This window comes from Poeciliopsis prolifica, unplaced genomic scaffold (genome assembly GCF_027474105.1).
Source record: "Poeciliopsis prolifica strain line A6 unplaced genomic scaffold, Auburn_PproV2 SCAFFOLD061, whole genome shotgun sequence".
NCBI lineage: Eukaryota > Metazoa > Chordata > Actinopteri > Cyprinodontiformes > Poeciliidae > Poeciliopsis > Poeciliopsis prolifica.
Window position 1 is genome coordinate 1,563,847 of NW_026562436.1, and position 19,175 is coordinate 1,583,021.

At 41.8% G+C, this 19,175-nt stretch overlaps 2 protein-coding genes across 2 annotated transcripts in view; both read left to right on the forward strand.

Annotated features, from left to right (window-relative positions):
* Window positions 1-6,749, forward strand: part of grk3 (G protein-coupled receptor kinase 3) — a 75,467-nt gene extending 68,718 nt beyond the window's left edge. The window contains exon 22 of the mRNA XM_055060775.1: window positions 6,276-6,749. Within this exon, the coding sequence (XP_054916750.1) occupies window positions 6,276-6,299 (24 nt within the window). The 3' untranslated portion in view covers window positions 6,300-6,749. The remainder of the gene's footprint in view (window positions 1-6,275) is intronic.
* Window positions 1,285-19,175, forward strand: part of LOC129379852 (unconventional myosin-XVIIIb-like) — a 41,557-nt gene continuing 23,666 nt past the window's right edge. The window contains exons 1-16 of the mRNA XM_055060773.1: window positions 1,285-1,573; window positions 2,032-2,127; window positions 4,609-4,749; window positions 7,741-7,895; window positions 9,166-9,564; window positions 10,005-10,068; window positions 11,622-11,734; window positions 12,705-12,872; window positions 13,081-13,291; window positions 14,011-14,153; window positions 14,232-14,332; window positions 15,099-15,162; window positions 16,202-16,346; window positions 17,207-17,368; window positions 17,834-17,924; window positions 18,672-18,864. Of these exons, the coding sequence (XP_054916748.1) occupies window positions 1,300-1,573; window positions 2,032-2,127; window positions 4,609-4,749; window positions 7,741-7,895; window positions 9,166-9,564; window positions 10,005-10,068; window positions 11,622-11,734; window positions 12,705-12,872; window positions 13,081-13,291; window positions 14,011-14,153; window positions 14,232-14,332; window positions 15,099-15,162; window positions 16,202-16,346; window positions 17,207-17,368; window positions 17,834-17,924; window positions 18,672-18,864 (2,520 nt within the window). The 5' untranslated portion in view covers window positions 1,285-1,299. The remainder of the gene's footprint in view (window positions 1,574-2,031; window positions 2,128-4,608; window positions 4,750-7,740; window positions 7,896-9,165; window positions 9,565-10,004; window positions 10,069-11,621; window positions 11,735-12,704; window positions 12,873-13,080; window positions 13,292-14,010; window positions 14,154-14,231; window positions 14,333-15,098; window positions 15,163-16,201; window positions 16,347-17,206; window positions 17,369-17,833; window positions 17,925-18,671; window positions 18,865-19,175) is intronic.

Below are 19,175 nucleotides of genomic sequence, written 5' to 3' on the forward strand. Positions count from 1 at the left end.
CTAAAGTGTATTTCAGACATTGGTGACCTCTCAGGGAGGCCTGGTCAAACAGCATGGTGGGTCGGGTTGCCTTGCAGTGTCTGAGACAGATTTGTTCTCCAAGAGGAGAACACATTTGTCATACAAAAAAAAAAATAAGTTGGTGTATACAATCAAAACACACAGAATGATATTATCCAAGTGTATTTCTGTAATTTTGAAGATTGTTTGACAACTGATGAAAAATGCATCAAACATATTTAAAGAGGCAGTATTGTGTTTTCCAGGCACATAATTCCATTTTGTAGCACAATGAAATAACTCTTACTTTCAGTTGTTTATAAAATGTTTCATAGTCAAATATGACTTAAAAGAATTTTGACTTTCTGATTTAACGCCTTGAAGTTGGGCCTCTGTCTCTTTAAAAGAAAAAAAAAAACATCTTTAGGATGACATCACAACATGGCTCCTCTATTAACCCTTTAACGTTTTTATCAGTGTTGTTCTGAGAGGTATCACCTATTATGAGCTCAGCTGATGTGCAGTTCCACCAGGTGTCTGCTGTTTGCTGCTGGCTAGTCTGAAGGAGCTGAATGGAGGAGTCATGGGGAGTGCCGTCCTCCAAGTTAAAACCCAGGCATTTTGCACAGCTGAATGGTTCCCATGGAGACTCATGGATTTCTCAAGCATGCATGAAAGAATTATAGCAACACTCCAGGTATGTTTCTGATGAGGGAACCATTTTAGAATATAATGTAAAGCTTCATAATATTTCCCCTTTAGATAACTTTTTATTCCAGGTTATGGGATCTTTGATAAAAGACCACAGCCATTTCTAGCTCTAACATTTGTTTTGAATATATTTACCCACAATGCCCTGTGCTGTCCACTTCCTGAACTTGTTTTATCATTTCATGTTCCAAAAAAAGCAGCCTCCGTCCGTTTGGCATTCGCAGAAGCATTTGAATCGCACCGGATTCCCTTAAACCAAACCGAGACTGGGTCTTTTATGCAGACCAGAGTTCGCTGTTCTTCACTTTGATTACACATTCACACCTCCAAAAACGAACAATTAGAGGCGGATTAAAGCAGGCTCAACAGGGCTGGTGCGAGTTCACCCTTAAACAGCTGCACTTCTATCTTCTTGCTGCAGCTAGCTGTGCTGCAGTGCTAGCAACAGGGTGTGCTTAAGCAACAAGATCTCTGTCTGTGGGAGACTACAAATCACACACAACTCAATAGTCAACTGCAAAGCCAAGAAGCTTCTCTCCATTCTTAAATCTGTTTGAACAAAAAAGAAATTACAAAGAGACAGCAGACATGCTGGAAACATTAACCGCAGAAAGAAAAAATAGTCCAGTGATAACTGGTTCCACCGGCTCCTGTTGTAATAACTGTGATCAGTGTGTTTCTGTCTGCTTGTTTTGTCTCCTCCTCTCAGAAATCAGCAGGCTCCTCCCCTCCAGCCCTCCCCCTTCCCCCACCTGTAGCTGTCAGTCACAGCAGACAGCTGATGAGTTGCAGGTCTGCACATGTGCAGGTGTGTCCTGTCAGGGATCCATCCGCCTGGCGGCCACCGTTCCCCTTCCTTCAGGTGACCTGTTGGCCTCGGTCACATCATTCACCAGAACTCACCGGTTCCGTCTGTAAAACCGGTCAGGTGGGACGGAGGGGTTGATATGAACTTTCTGTGTGATTTATTGGTCATATTTTTTTGGGATCTCCTCACCTTAGAATCAAAGTGTTTAAATAATTGATGCAGACAGTAAGAAGTGACTTTTCTAGGCAGTTTGTCTCCCTAAATCATGTTTTCCTGAGGATCCATGTCGGCCAGTTGTCCAAACAGGGTTGTGTCCCCTTCCTCCACCCGCCCAGCGCCTGCTGATATTTATAGTGTCCTGCCAGCCGTTGTGTGCTGCTGCTTTAAGTGTGTGTGTGTGTTGCTCTATTTCTGGTTCTATTGCTACATGCCCCCCTCGTTCAGTCATACCCGGTGTAAGTCGGTGGTGGTGTCTGTGTGACAGCAGGACGTTTTTATTTGGCCCTCCCCAGATCCGCCGCCGGCCTTCTGGATCTCTGAGAAGCTTCTTCAGAAGGTTTCCAGCCCCGCGTTCCCCCTGCCTGCCTGGTGTTCACACACAGCTGGAGGTAAAGACATTTTTGAATTTCATAGAGAAAGAGAGACGGACCTTAAAACCTGGGGCTGGGATTTTCCTCCAGCAGTGGGTTCAGAGCGCGGTTCTGGGGTCAGCTGGTGTGAGAAAAAAGTCTGACTGAAGCCACTAGATTTGGATTTGAAATAGTGAATAATAAATAAGAATGAAAGCTTCCAGATCAGGGGTCTGCAATTCGCAGCTCCGGAGCCACAAGTGGCTCTTTGGACCTTCCACCATAACTGTTAAGAACTTTGGCTAAAGATAAAAATAAAATAAAAAAACAGCTGATATTTCCAACTTTATTTTTTAATAACAAACATGGGTTTATTATTCCTACAGTATCTATTCTTCTAAAAACCGTCTTGTCAAAGACATGTTCAACATTTGCGAGTATTTTCGGGCGTCCTGACAGTAACACTGACTCTCTTGGCCCCAATGGTTTGGTTGGAAATACTGAGATTTATTGCTGAGTTGCATAAATTAGTCATTGATTTACTGGTTTATAATTAACTTCCAGCTCAGTAAGCAACTTTGATTTAGAAACTGGACACAGTTATTTCAATTTCATTCAGAAAAACTTTACTTATTCCAAAGGGAAATGTCAAAATTCATAGAGTTCTTGTGGATGGTCATGCTGTGTTCAGGAAGGCTGTCCAGTAGCAGTCAGTACTGCAACACACCTGAGGAGAAGACACTGTTCAGTCAGATGACTGTCATCCATGTCTGTCTTGACATGCCAGCAGCTCAGTGTCCGGGCAACTAAGTCACTTTTTCACAGCAGCATGTCCTCCATGACACCATTAGTGGCTAGCTAGCATTGCTAATCCACCCCTTGTGTTTGTGCCTCTGATGTGTTGAAATGGGAGTTCCTGAGCAGAGTGGGAACCCGGCAGCAGCACAGTGGAGGCTCTCCAGCCAGCTGTCTTCAAAATGTTTGCAAGCAACTTTACACTTTTTTTGTACTTAAAGTGTGTTTTTTTATTTATTTATTTTGTTGTTATTATTTTATCTCATATCAGAAAAGGAAGCTGCAGAACAGCAAAAAAACATTTTGTGTTTCAGAATTTTTGGAGTTTTTTTTTTTCTTAGATACAATTATATATTTTAAAATCATGTTAAGAGTCTTCAGTGCCTCTCTTTTGGTGTTTTATTTATTTTTTGCTCATTGTAGTCGTGTTAGTCTTGTAACATGAAGCCTCATCATGCTGAGCCATCAGATTGTTCTCAGGTTGTTTGCTCTCTGTCGCCGTCTCTCTGGTTTGTGCTTTTGGATCAGCAGCAGCTCCACACATGGACCCTGCTGCTCTCCACTTCTCTTTTCTGGACAAATAACTTGATAACTTGAGTGAAGACTTATCAGACAAAATATCTTTGCTGACTTTCACTGCCTGCAGAACTCGTCTCTCCTCTAGAGTTTTTTTTTGTTTTTTTTCTCAGACAGAAGCGGCTTCTTCTCTGCTCTTTGTGTCGCAAAAGTCCCAGTTTGTCATTTTCAAATGACAAACTCTGGATTTTGTGAAGTTGTTAGAAATAATAACCATCTTTCCTGCTGTAGAAAAATACTGCATCACTGTGAGTCTGTTGGAAAGTGAAAAAATTCTCTGAACAATTTAATTTGAACAAGCAGATTGTTTAAATACTTGAAATCAGCTGTCAGCTTTCCACTGCTTTGATTCAAACATTCTTTAGAGTTAAAGATTAAACACAGTGAGCCCTGCAGAGTGGAGCTACTGGGACAAAGTAAAGGTTTTTAGTGAATAAATATGTAATCTGGCAGCAACAACAATACTAAAGGTTTTTCAGTATTTCTGAGATCTATTGCTTAGACATCATGTGTAGTGACTATCTTTTAGTCATTCTTTAATTAGTTTTACTTGTGAATAAGGGATTCTTTGTTCTTGCTGATGATTATTAAATATGTTTAGCTATCAGTGCTTTTGCTACACGACGTTTTAATTTTTACATCATTTTTACAACAACTGAAGGTAACATAGTTACTTTATTCTGCTATAAAGTGATTCCATGTGGCTGGAAAACACACAACACTGCCCCTTTAAGTACGGTGGAGGATTAATGATGCTCTGGGCTTTGTTCTCTCCCAAACACCTGATTGATTGTGAGACTTCCGACTACTTGACATTATGAATAACTAAACCAATTTTTGTGGGTTTTTCAGTTTGATTCTGATTGATTGATTGATTGATTGATTGATTGATTGATTGATTGATTGATTTTTTTGTGTCTTGGGAAAACTGGAAGGAAAGCGCAGAAAAACAGAAGAAGACGTAGCAAAAAGAAGTTGCAACTTAATTTAGCAAATAAAGAGGAATTTTCAAATCAAGATGAGAAAAGGTTTCTTCAAAAAAACCAAAAAACGACTGAAGCAACTGAAACCTCTCAGCCACATCAAACCCTAATCCCAGTTTGTTTGCACAACTTCCCTCCTTTTTTAACTGCTTCTTTCCGATGATAGGTTGTCTCACACACACACCACCACTGGCTGACCTCACTGTGACCCTTCATCCCCACAACCACCGCCACACCCCCCTGAGCCCCGCCCTCCTCCTGGGAGCAACCATGGCATTGTCTTCCCGCTTAAAGCTGTGGGAGCAGAAGGGAGGTGCAGGAGGGCTGCATGCTGTGTGGATTCTGGTCCCTGCCTGCATGCGTGTGTGTGTGTGTGTGTGTGTGTGCGTGCGTGCGTGTGCGTGCGTGTGTGTGTGTGTGATGAAGTATTGATTACACAGTCAGTGGTCGTCTATCTGATCCTGAGTCACTGTGGCATGTCATTGTGCAGTTCCGGTGTTTTAGTCATCCTGCATGAATCAGACGAACATTTATAGAGTTTTAGCTCTGCTCACAGACATGTGGAGGACAGGAAATGGGTCTCTGTGGAGGACAGGAAGTGGGAGGACAGGAATTGGGTCTCTGTGGAGGACAGGAAGTGGGAGGACAGGAATGGGTCTCTGTGGAGGACAGGAAGTGGGTCTCTCTGGAGGACAGGAAGTGGGAGGACAGGAATTGGGTCTCTGTGGAGGACAGGAAGTGGGTCTCTGTGGAGGACAGGAAATGGGTCTCTGGAGGACAGGAAGTGGGTCTCTGTGGAGGACAGGAAGTGGGTCTCTGGAGGACAGGAAGTGGGTCTCTGTGGAGGACAGGAAATGGGTCTCTGGAGGACAGGAAGTGGGTCTCTGTGGAGGACAGGAAGTGGGTCTCTGTGGAGGACAGGAAGTGGGTCTCTGTGGAGGACAGGAAGTGGGTCTCTGTGGAGGACAGGAAGTGGGTCTCTGTGGAGGACAGGAAGTGGGTCTCTGTGGAGGACAGGAAGTGGGTGTCTCTGGAGGACAGAAAATGGGTCTCTGGAGGACAGGAAGTGGGTCTCTGTGGAGGACAGGAAGTGAGTCTCTGTGGAGGACAGGAAGTGGGAGTCTGGCTGCTTCATCCAGGAAAACACACAATGAAGGTTATTTAACTCCCAAACTGGAGTTTTTTCTTGGCCTGTTCCTGGAGCAAAGAGTCAGGCTAACGACTACAGAGAAACTGTCAGGAGGTTTGACCAGGCGCTCAGGGTTGCCAGATCTGACTGACAGTTTCCAGCCCAAACAGAGAGCAGAACCCGACCAACTCCTCAAGACCCAGCCCAAAACACAAGCTTTAGTAGAGCTCATGTTATCCATCCATTCACCTTTTTAAATATCATTTTTACTCAGTGCAGCATTGTTTTTAAAAGTGCATCTGCATCAACTGCCTGAAGTGGCAAACTAAATTTAGGCTGTGCTTAAACTGCAGTCAAGAGCCCACATAGAATCATACTGAGGGCCGCAAATGGCCCCTGCGCCTCACTTTGGACACCCCCTACATATTACCTATATTTTTAGGTTCAGTTAAAAACAGAACTTTCTGACTTCTTTTTACACTTAATTTAACGTTGCTAATGTCCTTTTGTGTAAAATATGATAGTTTGAAATAGAAGTTTAACTGAATGGAATGAAGCATCTAATCATGTGTTTGTGTGTTTGTGTGCATGTATAGACACATGATCAGTTTACAGAATGTAGAAACAATAATCACAATAAGTTGTGTAAAGGCAAAGTGTAAATATATTAAGTTTTGTTCAAGGATGTTTTTTCTGTTCTGTAGTTACAGTTCTGTTGGGCCTCATAGGAGAAGCCGTGGTTCTTCTGCAGCTGACGGGGATCTTCGATAAAAACAAATAAAATCTGAATTTATTCCAGAACCAATTTCCTTTGGATGCTTTTCCTAAAGCTAAAATTAGAGCAGCATCGACAAGAGAGTGCTTAAAATACATTTCAACAGGCTGTTGGAGCTCCGACATACCGGCCAGCCAAACTGTTTATCTGCAGGCTGCTGGTCACTCACAGTGCCGCGCTGGCAGGGCCACTGATTGGGGCCGTGACGATGTTTTCAAGAAGTCGCACTGAATAATAAAAAGTATAGGTGTGACATGCGGCATATTTAATCCAGGGCCAGCAGGCGTCCATATTTCAGCTTGATTATCATCAATCTTCTGGGTTTTTGTAGTTTATCTTTGAAGTGTTTTGTTCAAACTTAGAGCAGAATGTAGACAAAGTTTATTAAATATTTTTAATAACATACTCACGTGACAGACAGAAATAATAGAAAAAAAAAACAACTCAAATTTGACAAAACAAACATTTCAATACAAATGAAGCTGAACTGTTGATCTTGATATCTGGGATTGATCTGCTCACCTCATGCTGGTGAGCTCAGAGTGGCTCTTTGGAGTTTTCACAGTGGCTGAAAGTGATAAAGAACCAATTCATGTTTTTAACAACAGATGAACATTTTGGCAGTTTTTTCACTGGTTTTATTGAATGATCTCATTGAATTTCCACAACAAAATGACACCAGAGGTTCCAGTCAAATGTTCTAGATCTATATTTTCTTTTATTTCAATACTGGGAACTTAATGTCAAAATAATAAGATTTAAAAAAAAAACCCATCACTTTCCACAAATAAACTGCCATGGAAAATAATGAATCGATGCTCTTTATCTTTATTCTGAGCGATTAAAAAAAAGAAGATATTTAAAGATTAAAACTAATTTTCAGTAGCAAATCTTTTTCTTTTTTGATTTGCTGATTCCTATTAGATAAATACCGTCATATTTATATTTTTGAATTTTCTTGTGTTAAATGTAATAGCTCACACTTATAAATACTTCATAATGTTACCCTTTATTTTGTGGAAGATATTTAAACGTAGCAAATTTGATAGGCTATGAAAAACTATTCAATGTTATGAATAAAACTGATCAGTTTCAATATCTATTGATGATCAAACTGTAGGATGAAGTACATAAATCAGGGAGATTTCTTATTACACATTTTAATTATTGGAACAATAAAACTGTTACGTCTAAATATATTATTTATTTACAATCAAGTTGATTGCGTCTAATCAAGTCTTGGTCGATGTGCAGATATTTCTTTTTGTTTGTTTGACGGCTTTCTGTCAAATATTGCATGGATACGTCTCATCTGATGAAAGGTCAGCATGCGCTGCACAATGACTTCCTGTTCGTGTCCCATCCTGCCTGGTTCCTCTAATTCCTAAAACTCCAGATAAAGGAGGAGAACAAGCCGGCGGCCGCCACCATCCCTCCACCGCCGCTGTCCGTCCTGCCGGGAGGCATCCTGAAGCAGCTGGTCAGAGACTCAGAGAAAGAGACCAAACATAAAGAGCCAGAGGTCAAAGAGGTCAAAGAGGAGAGGACAGTAAGTGGATGACTGCATGGACAGGACAGGCTTTAGTTAGTTAACGCTCCCTCAAAACACTCAAGGACAACAAACTGAACACATTTCTTTATTTGCAATTTATTGTTTTGAGTGTTTAGTTTCTTGGGTTTATTGGTTTAGAAAATCTTATTTTATTAAAATTTTATTTTAATACAATAAAATAAAATAAGCCTTTGTTTTCACTGCACCTCATGTTTCAGCATGCAAGGAAAAGGGAAAACAACTGGACTGAATTTGGCGCTGATAATAATCACAGCATGCCGATTGGTAGACTGTAAAAGTGGGCGGGACTTTATGAGCTGAATAATAAACGTCTCGGTTATCAGATTTGAACTACTTGTTGTCATTTGCTGTTGTTGATTATGACTTTTCACTAATAACCACTGATACTTTCTGAACAGGTTTTTGTGTCCATCACAAACCTGAGGCTCTTGTTCTTCCACAGTGACTCTTAGCCCTTTAACTCCAGATGAGAAAGAACCAGTTAATGTTTTTAAATGCAGATATGATAACTGCAGGTTTTTAGTCTTAATTCCTCGTTGGTTATGGAATCACTGGACTGAATTTCCACATCAGAAGATGATTTATAGAGCCATGTTTTTTTGTTGTTGTCTTTAGGACTGTGACTTTTCTTTGTTATTTTCCAGCATCGCACAGGGGAAAAAAGACTTGTGTAAAATGTTTTTACAAACTTTGTTTTCCTTATTTTCAAACCTGGAAATGAGTCAGAACAGTGCCTCCTTCAAAACCATCACATTTCTGCAGAAGATGTATTTTGTCCAAAATGTCTCAAATTCAAAAACACTTTATTAATCCCAAAGGCAAATTAAACATTGTTGTAACTCATTACTTCTTCAAAGAGTTACAGTAGGTTGCGTTGGCATGAAACATCTCCTGACATTTGTGGCTCTAAATTTCAGTTTCATGGTCTGTAACTGGATTGTAAATGTTGCAGATTTCTGACACCTGACAGTAGTTATAAACTACTGATTATGATTATTACTAATTCTGCCTTCATTCTTCTCAAATAAGAGCAATAATGTAGTGCGTCTATCACAAGAGTTTTTGAAGTTGTATTTTATTCTTCATGTCGTGTGTTTCAGCCCATTTAATGCATTTGTTTCTGTAACGCACCTTTATGTGCCTCGTGTCTGACAAATGTCCTTGAGGCCTTCAGGAGGTTTTGCTGCTGCATCCAAATAAATCATAAATAAATCATCACCATCTCTTCATTTCTCTCCTCATTCAGCCGCACAAACTGAGCGACAACCTGGTGCAGCAGTTCCTGGTCCCGGATCAGACTCCTCCCATCCTGGAGGCCGAGATGGCTCTGCGGGCCGAACTGGTCAACAACAGCAAAGAGAAACGATCCGACTGCGTCCAGCCGGACGGCGGCCTGCCGGCCCAGCGCCACATAATGACTCCGGACTCCAACGGACAGACGCTCTCACCAGAGCCCCCGAAGCACAGCCAGCGACAGGAAAAGAAGCAAGAGGTGGTGGGCAGGAAGAAGATGGAGCCCGAGCAGAACGAGAGGAGGACGGAGGACGGGAGGCTGGTGGAAAGCAACCAGAACGGGATCGAGGAGAGACAGGAACCAGAGGGGAGGCAAGCTGACGCAACCGTGACAGAGCAGAACGGGAAGGAGGTGCGTCTGGACATTACGTCTTTTAGAAATGAATATTTTTAAAGGTGCCATCACTGCTGGACTAGACACGAGCCAGAAGTGTTCAAATGTTCTGAACCAAGGGCCAACATGTCCTCAGGGGCCAAAATCAGCTTTTCTTCTGCAAGTATGATTGAAAATTACAATAAAATCATGAATTATTTTTATTTTACTTACACAGCAGTACATTAAACAACTGATGGTTTCAAAAATACATGGAAGCCTTAAGAAAACCCTTTGATGGATTTGATAATATTTAAAATCTATTTCATATTTAAGATATACGTTATTTGTATGTAAAACTACAAAAATCTAAAGAAGGAAAAAAAAATAGTAAGAAATGAGACAAATGGCTTTGATCTGTGTTTCAGTTCTTAGCGATTTGACCTGTTTGTTGTTTTGCTGCCTGTCTGTCCCGTCAGGTGAGGGACGTGTGGTACGAGGTCGGACCTGTGTGGTTCGTCCACAAAGACGGCTTCACCCGCGGTGAGTGAAGAACACACACAGGAGGCAGCCACACACACACACACACACACACACACACACACACACACACACACACACACACACACACACACACACCCCCCCCACACACACACACACACACACACCCCCACACACACACACACACACACACACACACACACACACACACACACACTGCGTTCACAGGACCAGTGGAAAGAAAAGGCCTGAAAAGTAACTTCAGCAGATCAACAACAGAAGATGTTTCCTGTCATTATTTTGTTCATAAAGCTGCAGAAAGCCAGACCTGTGTGAAAACAACTCTATGAAGAAAAAGTGCAACAGTAACTCTCAGTTGTCTTTTTCTGTCTGATTATATTAGTCTTTATAGCATTGCTGGAGGGACGTTAGTCTGGCTCTTGTTCATAAACATGCTTTTATTTCCTCCATGGCCGCAGCATGGCCAAACTCCAGCTCTCTGTTTACACCAAACGCTTCCAAACAAACCGCAGCTGTTCAGTCTCCTTATCAGAAACTTTTACATTTAGCAAACCAGCTGCCTGGACAAAGACAATGAAAGCCAAACTTCCACATGAGAAACCTCCTGACTTTTCAGCCGTGTTGACAGACAGAAGGTCGCTTCATGATTCCATCGACCCGATTCGTCTTTAATCAGGGAATGAGACCGGAGCTCTGAGCATCTCAAACCTGGACATTGAGTTCATGTGACAGAACCAGGGACCTAAGAAGCCTCAACAATCTGGTAAAGAAGACTGGTACTGTTCTGGTTCTTTTCTGGTTCTGTTCTGTGGCTCACTGTAGAACCTCTGGAGATGACAATGCATGAAGAATTCTTCATAAAACCAAGAAACTTACAGACAACCCTGACCATGCTCTTCTAAGACAGAGTGTCTTCAGTCAGAGGCTTCTTCAGTTTTGCTGTAACACAGACCTCTACAGGAGTTCCTTCCTGTTCACAGACGTCAGCATCTCTTTGAAGGATCTTGAATGAAATAGTTACAGCAGCATTTCATCTCCTTTCATCCATTATTTTTTGAGTAGAATTAAAGGGAATTGCATTTTTTATTTAGACAAATGAATAAAAAATCTATTCATTGTCATTTACTTGGTAATTTGTAAAAACAAAAGGTGACAACCCTCAAGCTTCTACAGCACCTTTTAAAAATATTTCCTGTCCGCCAGGGACAGTTTTAATGAGCGGCTCATGCAGCCGAGCTGCGTTAGCCGGTGTGTGTAAACACTGCAGCTCTGCAGCGACGTGATCTGGGATCAGTAACATCATCTGTTAATCCACTCTCAGTCTGCAGTGAGCCAGCAGTGGCTGGACGTCCTGCTGTGGATTAGTTCCAGCTGCTGCTTTCATCCAGCCACTGTAACGATCCAGTTGGAGCCCGGCAGCCCTGACCTCTGACCTCTGACCTCCACCTCTACTGTGCAGAAAGCAGAGAATCTCAATGGGAAGCTCACCTTACGATAAATAAGGAGGCGTGCTTGTTTGATCATGTGGGATCTTTTGACTCTTTTTTTCAAATCCTCACTTCTCGTCTTTCCAGCCACTCAGCTGAAGCCAGACGAAGGAACGCCTGACCTCCCGTCGGGTCGGGTCAGAGTCCGGCTGCAGACGGACGGCTCGCTCCACGACGTCACAGAGTTTGAAGTCGAAAAGGTGACGGCTTTTCTTTCTTTTTAATTTTTTACTCACAAAGATTAATAACGGCAACAATAATGATATGCATTAGAGCTGCAACTCCCAATTATTTTAGTAATCCATTATTCTAGTGGTTAATCGATTTATCAGTGAAAACAAATCTGCAGATTTTTGTTTTGTACAATATTAGGAATATTTTAATGAAGCGACTAAACGAATAACTCAATTTCTTCCTTAAATAAGGATATCAACATTTCATTGTCAAAAATGCAATAACAGCTTTGCTTTTTGTGAAATTGACCCAAGTGAAGCTAAAACGCCCACAAGAAATTTTGGGTAAAACATTTGATTTATTTTTTATTTCTTTTGCATTCAAAGGTGTTTTTGTCTTAAATGCAAAACATATATACAAAATATAAAATAAATAGTTTATCAAGGTGAACAAAGCAGAATTAGGAAGCTGTGAAATGACAAAGAACGCTCCAAAAATGAGGAACAGCTTTGACCCAGAACGCTCTAAACTATTGTTATTCAAAGCATTTTGAATGTTAATATTACAAAGCATAACTTGAACTCTTTTAACCCTTTGTGAGGTGGGATCAGGACTGAAGTAGATGACAAATAAGTTTAAGTATATTTTGTAAAAATGCAAACATTTTAGGAAAATCTTTGTGCTTAAAAACATCAGCATGTTGGTTCGGTGCTCAAATTAAAATGAGGTAATTTTATTTACTTATTTCAAACAGATTCACATTCAGATCCCACGATCCATATTTACATGACTGGAAAAGGAAGTAGGCAGAAGTCTATATTTATTTCATCCTGTCCCCTTTCTTTAATGTTTTACTTTTTGCACATTATTCTTTACATAAAGAAAGAAAAATATAAACATATGTGCATTCTTAAGAACGAGAAAAAATAAATGATTGGTCAGTTTTATTGTAATATTCTTTCTGCACAGTATGCTGACAGCTGTCTGCCTCCTCAGTGTAACCCGTCGGAGCTGGACATGTGTGAGGACCTGAGCGACCTGCAGTGTGTGAATGAAAGCGGAGTTCTGCACACACTGACCAGTCGATCCAAAGCCAGCATGCCCCTCACTCACTCTGGACCCAACCTGGTCAGCCTGTGGCCCCCGCTGCAGATCCACAGCAAGGTGAGCTCCTACACACTTTAATGACGATATTCCCTCCTCAAAAACACTCCTGGAGTTTTGCTTTGATTCTTTCATGCATATTTGAGAAATCCTTTAATCTCCCGTGGCAACCATTCAGCTGTGGGAAACACCTGGGTGGACCTAGCTCCGCCTTCAAAACAACAAAATTCCCACAAACGTTTTTTCTCCTCGGTTCTTTTTGTCTCAGACCCCGAAGACGCGGCGGGGGGAGTGTGTGTGGGACGCCCCCCCTGCTCTGGACGCACTGGTCAAGCGGGTGTATCTGTCCATGGTGGGAACCCGGAGGGACCACAGCGTGTGTGCGTTGGGACGCAGCGGCACGGGGAAGACCACCACCTGCCAGGCGTTCACACACACTCTGCTGAAACGGGCCGGAGCGGTCGGACCCAACATCAGCGGTGAGAACTCCGGATCACAACAGAACCAAACACACCACACATCCCAGAGTGTCATGCTAACGGTTTTATAGTTCACTGAAATGAATGAAGCAAGGAAAAAGTGAAACTGAGAAAACATTTTCGTTAACTGAAGTAAAATAATTAATGTGGAAGAAGTGTAACTAACTGAGACTGTATTGTGCGTTTATGAAACTAACTAAAACTTATAAATATGATTTCCTTTGTTTTTGTGCTAATAAAACTTAATATTAGTGTTTTGAACCGATGAGAAATACATTTCCGCCCCACACCAGCGGCCTCCATCAGCTGTGGACACGTTACAGTCCTCCAGGCTCCTCCTGGTGGCGCTAACGCTCGTCTGCAGAATGATGACCACACAAGTTGGGAGAAAACTCCAGAGTCAGCTGTTCAACAATAATTGGATATATTGTTTTGAAAATGGTATCAGTACTCAATCAACGTAAACATAATCACAGATCAATACTTTGACCTTATTGAATCCTGCACCAAAACTGAACAAAAGTATGAAAACAGCAAAACTACTAAAAACTCAACAATATTTAACCAATAATAACTAGTTAAAAACTAGCATGCGTACTCCAAAAACTAATTCAAATGAACTGAATTAGACAAAGGAAAAGTCACAGTGAAATCAAACCAGCCTATAAAAAGCCCAGCTGTGCTCCGGCCGTCCTTCATCCTCAGTGTTTGTCCCACAGTGGAGCGAGTGAGCGCCATGTTCTCCATCCTGAGGTCCTTCGGCTGTGTGAGCTCCCCGCACAGCGACGCCTCGTCTCGGTTCGCCACGGTCTTCTCTCTGGACTTCAACCACGCCGGCCAGGTCTCTGCCGGACACCTGCAGGTACGCAGCACAGACACACACACGCGGATTAACAGTCAAACACACTGAAGCCGATTCCTCCTGCTCTGCGTCACACAGACCATGATGCTGGATAAATGGACAGTGTGTCAGAAAACTCCAGGAGAAAGCAACTTCCTGGTCTTCTCCCAGATGCTGGCAGGACTCAGCTCAGAAATGAGGTAATGTTTGAAATCAAAGCAGCTTTTCAATAGCATCTCCTCATAGGAAGAGTTTTAGTTCTCAGTTATATTTTCTGCTATAGATTCTGTCAGTTTCTCTTGTAATTTAACCAATTATGTTCGTCATTTTGTCTGAATAAAATTTTCTGTTTTAGGTCAGTGAAGATTTCCAGAATTATGTAAACTTTGCAAAATTTTGAAGAAGAAGTGGATTACTTTTCATTATGTTCTGTAAAATCAGAAGTTTACATACGTGAATGTGCCTGAAAATCTAAAAGATAAAAGTTCAGATGATGATGTCATGGTTTTATAAGCTTCTTATAGGTTAATTTACAACATTTGAGTTAAACGGAGCCACACTACCTCCTGTGACATCACAAAACGATAAAAACAGAAATCAGCCTGGATTTCAGGAAGAGACGTCTGGATGAACCTGCGGTTCAATATCCAGATGCTTTTATATATTCAGACAGGAGATGCACACACAGGTTTCCTCTGAGTTCTCTGATTTCCTCCTGCAAACCCAAAACAACTCAATCAGTTTCTCTATTTTGCCCTCAGGACGGAGTCTCTGTGTTCAGGGTCCATCTCTCCCCTCCCACAATAATTCAGCTCCATTAAGTTCAAAAAATACTTTATTTATCCCAAAGCGAAATGAGATCTTGTGGTTATTCATGTCGTCCAAGTATTTTCAGACAGTCGTTGCTGATGCTGTGGGCAGGAAGTGTCTCCCGGAGCAACTGACTTCCTGTTTCTTGCTCCCCAGGACAGAACTGCAGCTGCACCACCTCCCTGATTCCAACTCTTTTGGGATCCTTCAACCCACCAAGGTACAGAAAGAGCAGCTGCAGTGTCAGTGTGTCAGTGTGTGTGTCAGTGTGTGTGTCAGTGTGTTAGCTGATGGGTGAGAAGACGGCACGCGTTTATCATGTAACCATAAATTCAGCAGATTTCCTGTGATTGGGAATTTGCATGTGGAAATGTGATTTTACGTCTTACATACAAAAAATGTTTATATCACAGCATAATTTTTCATGCATCCTTGAATCTCCCTTTCCAACCATTTGTTTGTGCCAAAGTGTCGCCTATTGTTATACATGTTATAAACAAGAGAAAAACTAAAAATCTAGATTTCATTTTATTTGACCGGACAAAATCCTGACTTCACCTGGAAAGTGGTTCCCAGATTTTCTGTCACAATCTACAGTTTATGGACACATAAAGGTTAATTTTTCACTCCTATATGATTACAGGCACAAAGCCGTTCAACCCACAGGAGCTTTTTCAAACTTTACTGAGCCAAGTTGTTTGTATTGGAGAGAAAATTAAATTTCCTTTAACCAGATCGTTCTCTGCTGGGCAACAGGTGTCTTTTAAAAATAAAACTGACTCTGTGCTATCGTCAGCCAGCTCAGTCTGTACACACTGAAAAAACACAGCGTTCATTAGCAGCTGCTGTGTCACTGCAGTGGCCTTAACACGTGAGACGGAGCTGCAGTGTGTCAGTGAGCCGCAGCAGCAACCGGCGCTGAGCAGAGCCAGGAAATCAACTCTGCTAGCTGATTGTAGCTGGAGGTGACGGGGAGGATTCAGTGTGTTTAAGTTTGCAGCACCAATAAAGCATAAATAATGATCTTATAGTAACATCCCATCCAGATAATACATAAGTAAAACATAAACAGTCATCATACATCAGATAAGGATGTTTCCTGAGGAAACGTCTGAACTGCAGCATGACCTCCAGCTGGTACAGGAACTATGATGATGTCCTAGTCCAAGGAGCTATGAAGAAATCACCCACGTTCTTTATTCTGATCATAAATATTTACTGCATTACAGAGAGCAACAATTCTAGATGGTTGTTTGCAGGTTGAAGAAAAACAGCGAGCCTCTGTCGCCTTCACCAAGCTGCTGGCTGCCATGGAAATGCTAAGCTTCTCAGCCGGAGAGCAGAAGGCGATCTGGCACGTTCTGGCTGCTATTTACCACCTGGGAGCTGCTGGGGCCTGTAAAGGTGACACATCATCATCATCATCATCAATCACACACACTCAGTGATCACACATATGTGGACCGAGTTCATGGCCTTTAACCACACAGAGTATTTGATTAGAGTTGCTGTTCAGGTGAAAGTGGATCAAATCTCCTCACAGTGTGGAAATGTTTTCACCATGAGGCCTGAAGAGGAAGAATAGTAATGAACAGATCAGCTAATTCAAAGAAGGAGGAGCAGCTCAACAGCATATTACTGGAAGTACAGTAGCTAACATTTACGTTACCTACTGTTAGTACTGGTTTGAGAAGTTTTAGATTCTCTGTTACAAAGAAATCTCTTAAAAATGTTCTTGCTATTCTCGGTATTCTGGTATTTAGCATGTAGAAATAATTTCTGCGATTGTAACCGACCCCAAACAAGAGAAGATTGGACTCATTTAACTTTAGAGAAAGTTAAATCGCTGAGGTTTTTATTCAGTGTATGGAAATCAGGCATGTCACAATGACAAATTTTGCTGGACGATAAATTGTCCCAGGAATTATTGCGATAAATGATAACATTGTTTTTAGAGCGTTTTGAGTTCTTCCACTCAAAAACCAACAAGCTTTCATTCTGTAAACTGGAACTGTAATTTAAACATCCAGAATAAAAACAATAAATAAAACGCAAACTAAAACCACTTACAACTGGAACCACTGATATAATGAATTATAATGTCTCTGTAACCAAAATTTCCCATCAATAAATATTTAATATTAGAATGGAAATTATCGAGATCATTTTAATTTATCATGTGATAAATTGCTTATTGTGAGTATCTGGCTGCAGCTGTTTGCCAGCAGGCTTCATGATGCAGCGCGCTCTGCTTTGATGTGCAGTGGGCCGGAGACAGTTCGTGAACTTTGACAGCGCTCAGGCAGCCAGCAGAGTCCTGGGGTGTGAGGCGGAGGAGCTGGACACGGCCGTCTTCAAGCATCACCTGCGGCAGCTGCTGCAGAAAGCCACCGGACTCAGCAGAGAGAGGAACGAGGCCGAGGAGGGTGAGGGTCACAGCAACTGGAGGGGAAACGCTCCCACAGAGGCAGAGTGGAGGAATTACAAGTTAATCTCTTCCTGCTGCTGGCTGCTGCCACTGTCAGGGAAATATAAGATAACAAACTTGTTACTGTAAATCTAGTTCTTACCATCTGATAATGATTTCTAAATATAAAATAGAATGGTATGACACACCTAAGAACCCCTCAATGTTTCTAAATCCACAGCAAGCTCAGGTGAGTTTAAGATAAATAACCATAACATGTCGTGATGTAAGCTTATTACAATTAGTGCTTATGATAGTAAGCATACATAAAGTAGCTTAGGAGTTATGACAAATCTGGCATTTACCTGTTGGTATGTGGGTCCCCAAATGAAACTCTGCTCAGGACCCCAGAAAGCCTGGGACCGGCCCTGGTTTCAGTGAAGCTAAAGTCTTTCAGCCTCCTCTGTGATTGTGGTTTGTGCAGGTCCCCGTCTAACAGCTGCTCAGTGTGTGGATGGAATGGCTGCTGGTCTCTATGAAGAGCTCTTCACTGCCATAGTGTCTCTCATCAACAGGTAGGACAGCATTTTAAACAACGCAACGTTACGAGTCATAAAATCACCGTTTGTTGCAGAAAAGGGAGCTGGATTACACAGAACGACAAAGCACTATGCGCCTTGTATCGCCTTGCTTCATGGACTCAGTTTGTAGGAATCAAAAGTGTTTTTCATATCCAGGACGGGTGTGCAGACATTAATCACACAGGCCAAACACTACAACTTATTTGAAAAGCCAGTCACAGAAAAAAATGCATTGTGCTGTTTTGTGCTTTTTCAACAACATTTCTCAGCAATGCAGTATTTTAATAAAACAAGTAATCCTTGAGTCTTTTCTCAGCCTGGGTCACTCATCTCTTATTTGGTCTAGCTTAATAAAGTCCTTTAATTTATTTGGTACAATTTACACATTTTTTAAGACAAAGAAAAATGTTCTGAAACTTGCTCTCATATTTTATTGTCATGTTTTGCTGTGTTGCTGTATTCGTCATTATTTGTTCTCTCTTGTAAATGAGAGTTTGGATCTCAGTGAAACAATCGGTGTAAATAAAGGTCAAGTAAAGATAAAACTGCAGATTAGAACGCTTCAGAGTAAAAGTCGCCGGATAGATGTGGTCAGTTTTTACTATAAAATTAAAGAAAATGCTACAGGGCTGCACTTTGGACTCCTCTGACTTATGGAGAGGTTGGTCTCTGTCCTGGCAGCTCTGATGCCTTTTTGCAGAAACCGGAGCAGGTGTGACGTCGGTTCTGTTTTGCTTGCAGAGCTCTGAGCGGCGAGCAGCTAGCGTTAGCCTCTGTGATGGTGGTGGACGCCCCGGGCCTCAGGAACCCCCGACACTCGGCGGAGGAGCGAGGGGCCGGCTGGTCAGAGCTGTGTCACAATTACCTGCAGGAGCGGCTGCTGGAGCACTACCACTCACACACCTTCACACACACACTGGAGAGATACACACAGGTAACACGCAGTGGGATTTGTTGGTATTTTATGTGACACACAAACACAAGACAGTGTAAAATTATGAGGTGGAAGGAAATTGATGCAAATTTTGGCTGCAGTTGCGAAGGATTTTAAACTTAGTCAGGTTTGATGGAGAGCTGCTGATAACATCAGAATTAGGGATAGGTGGGCTAGGGTTTGGTAATTCAGATTCTGAATGATATTTCCTTCATTGATGCTTCAACTGGGGAATCTTTTGATCAAATTATTGATCAAAAGATCAATAAGTGTTAACTTTTTTTCTGTTTTTGTTGTGAATGTTCTATAAT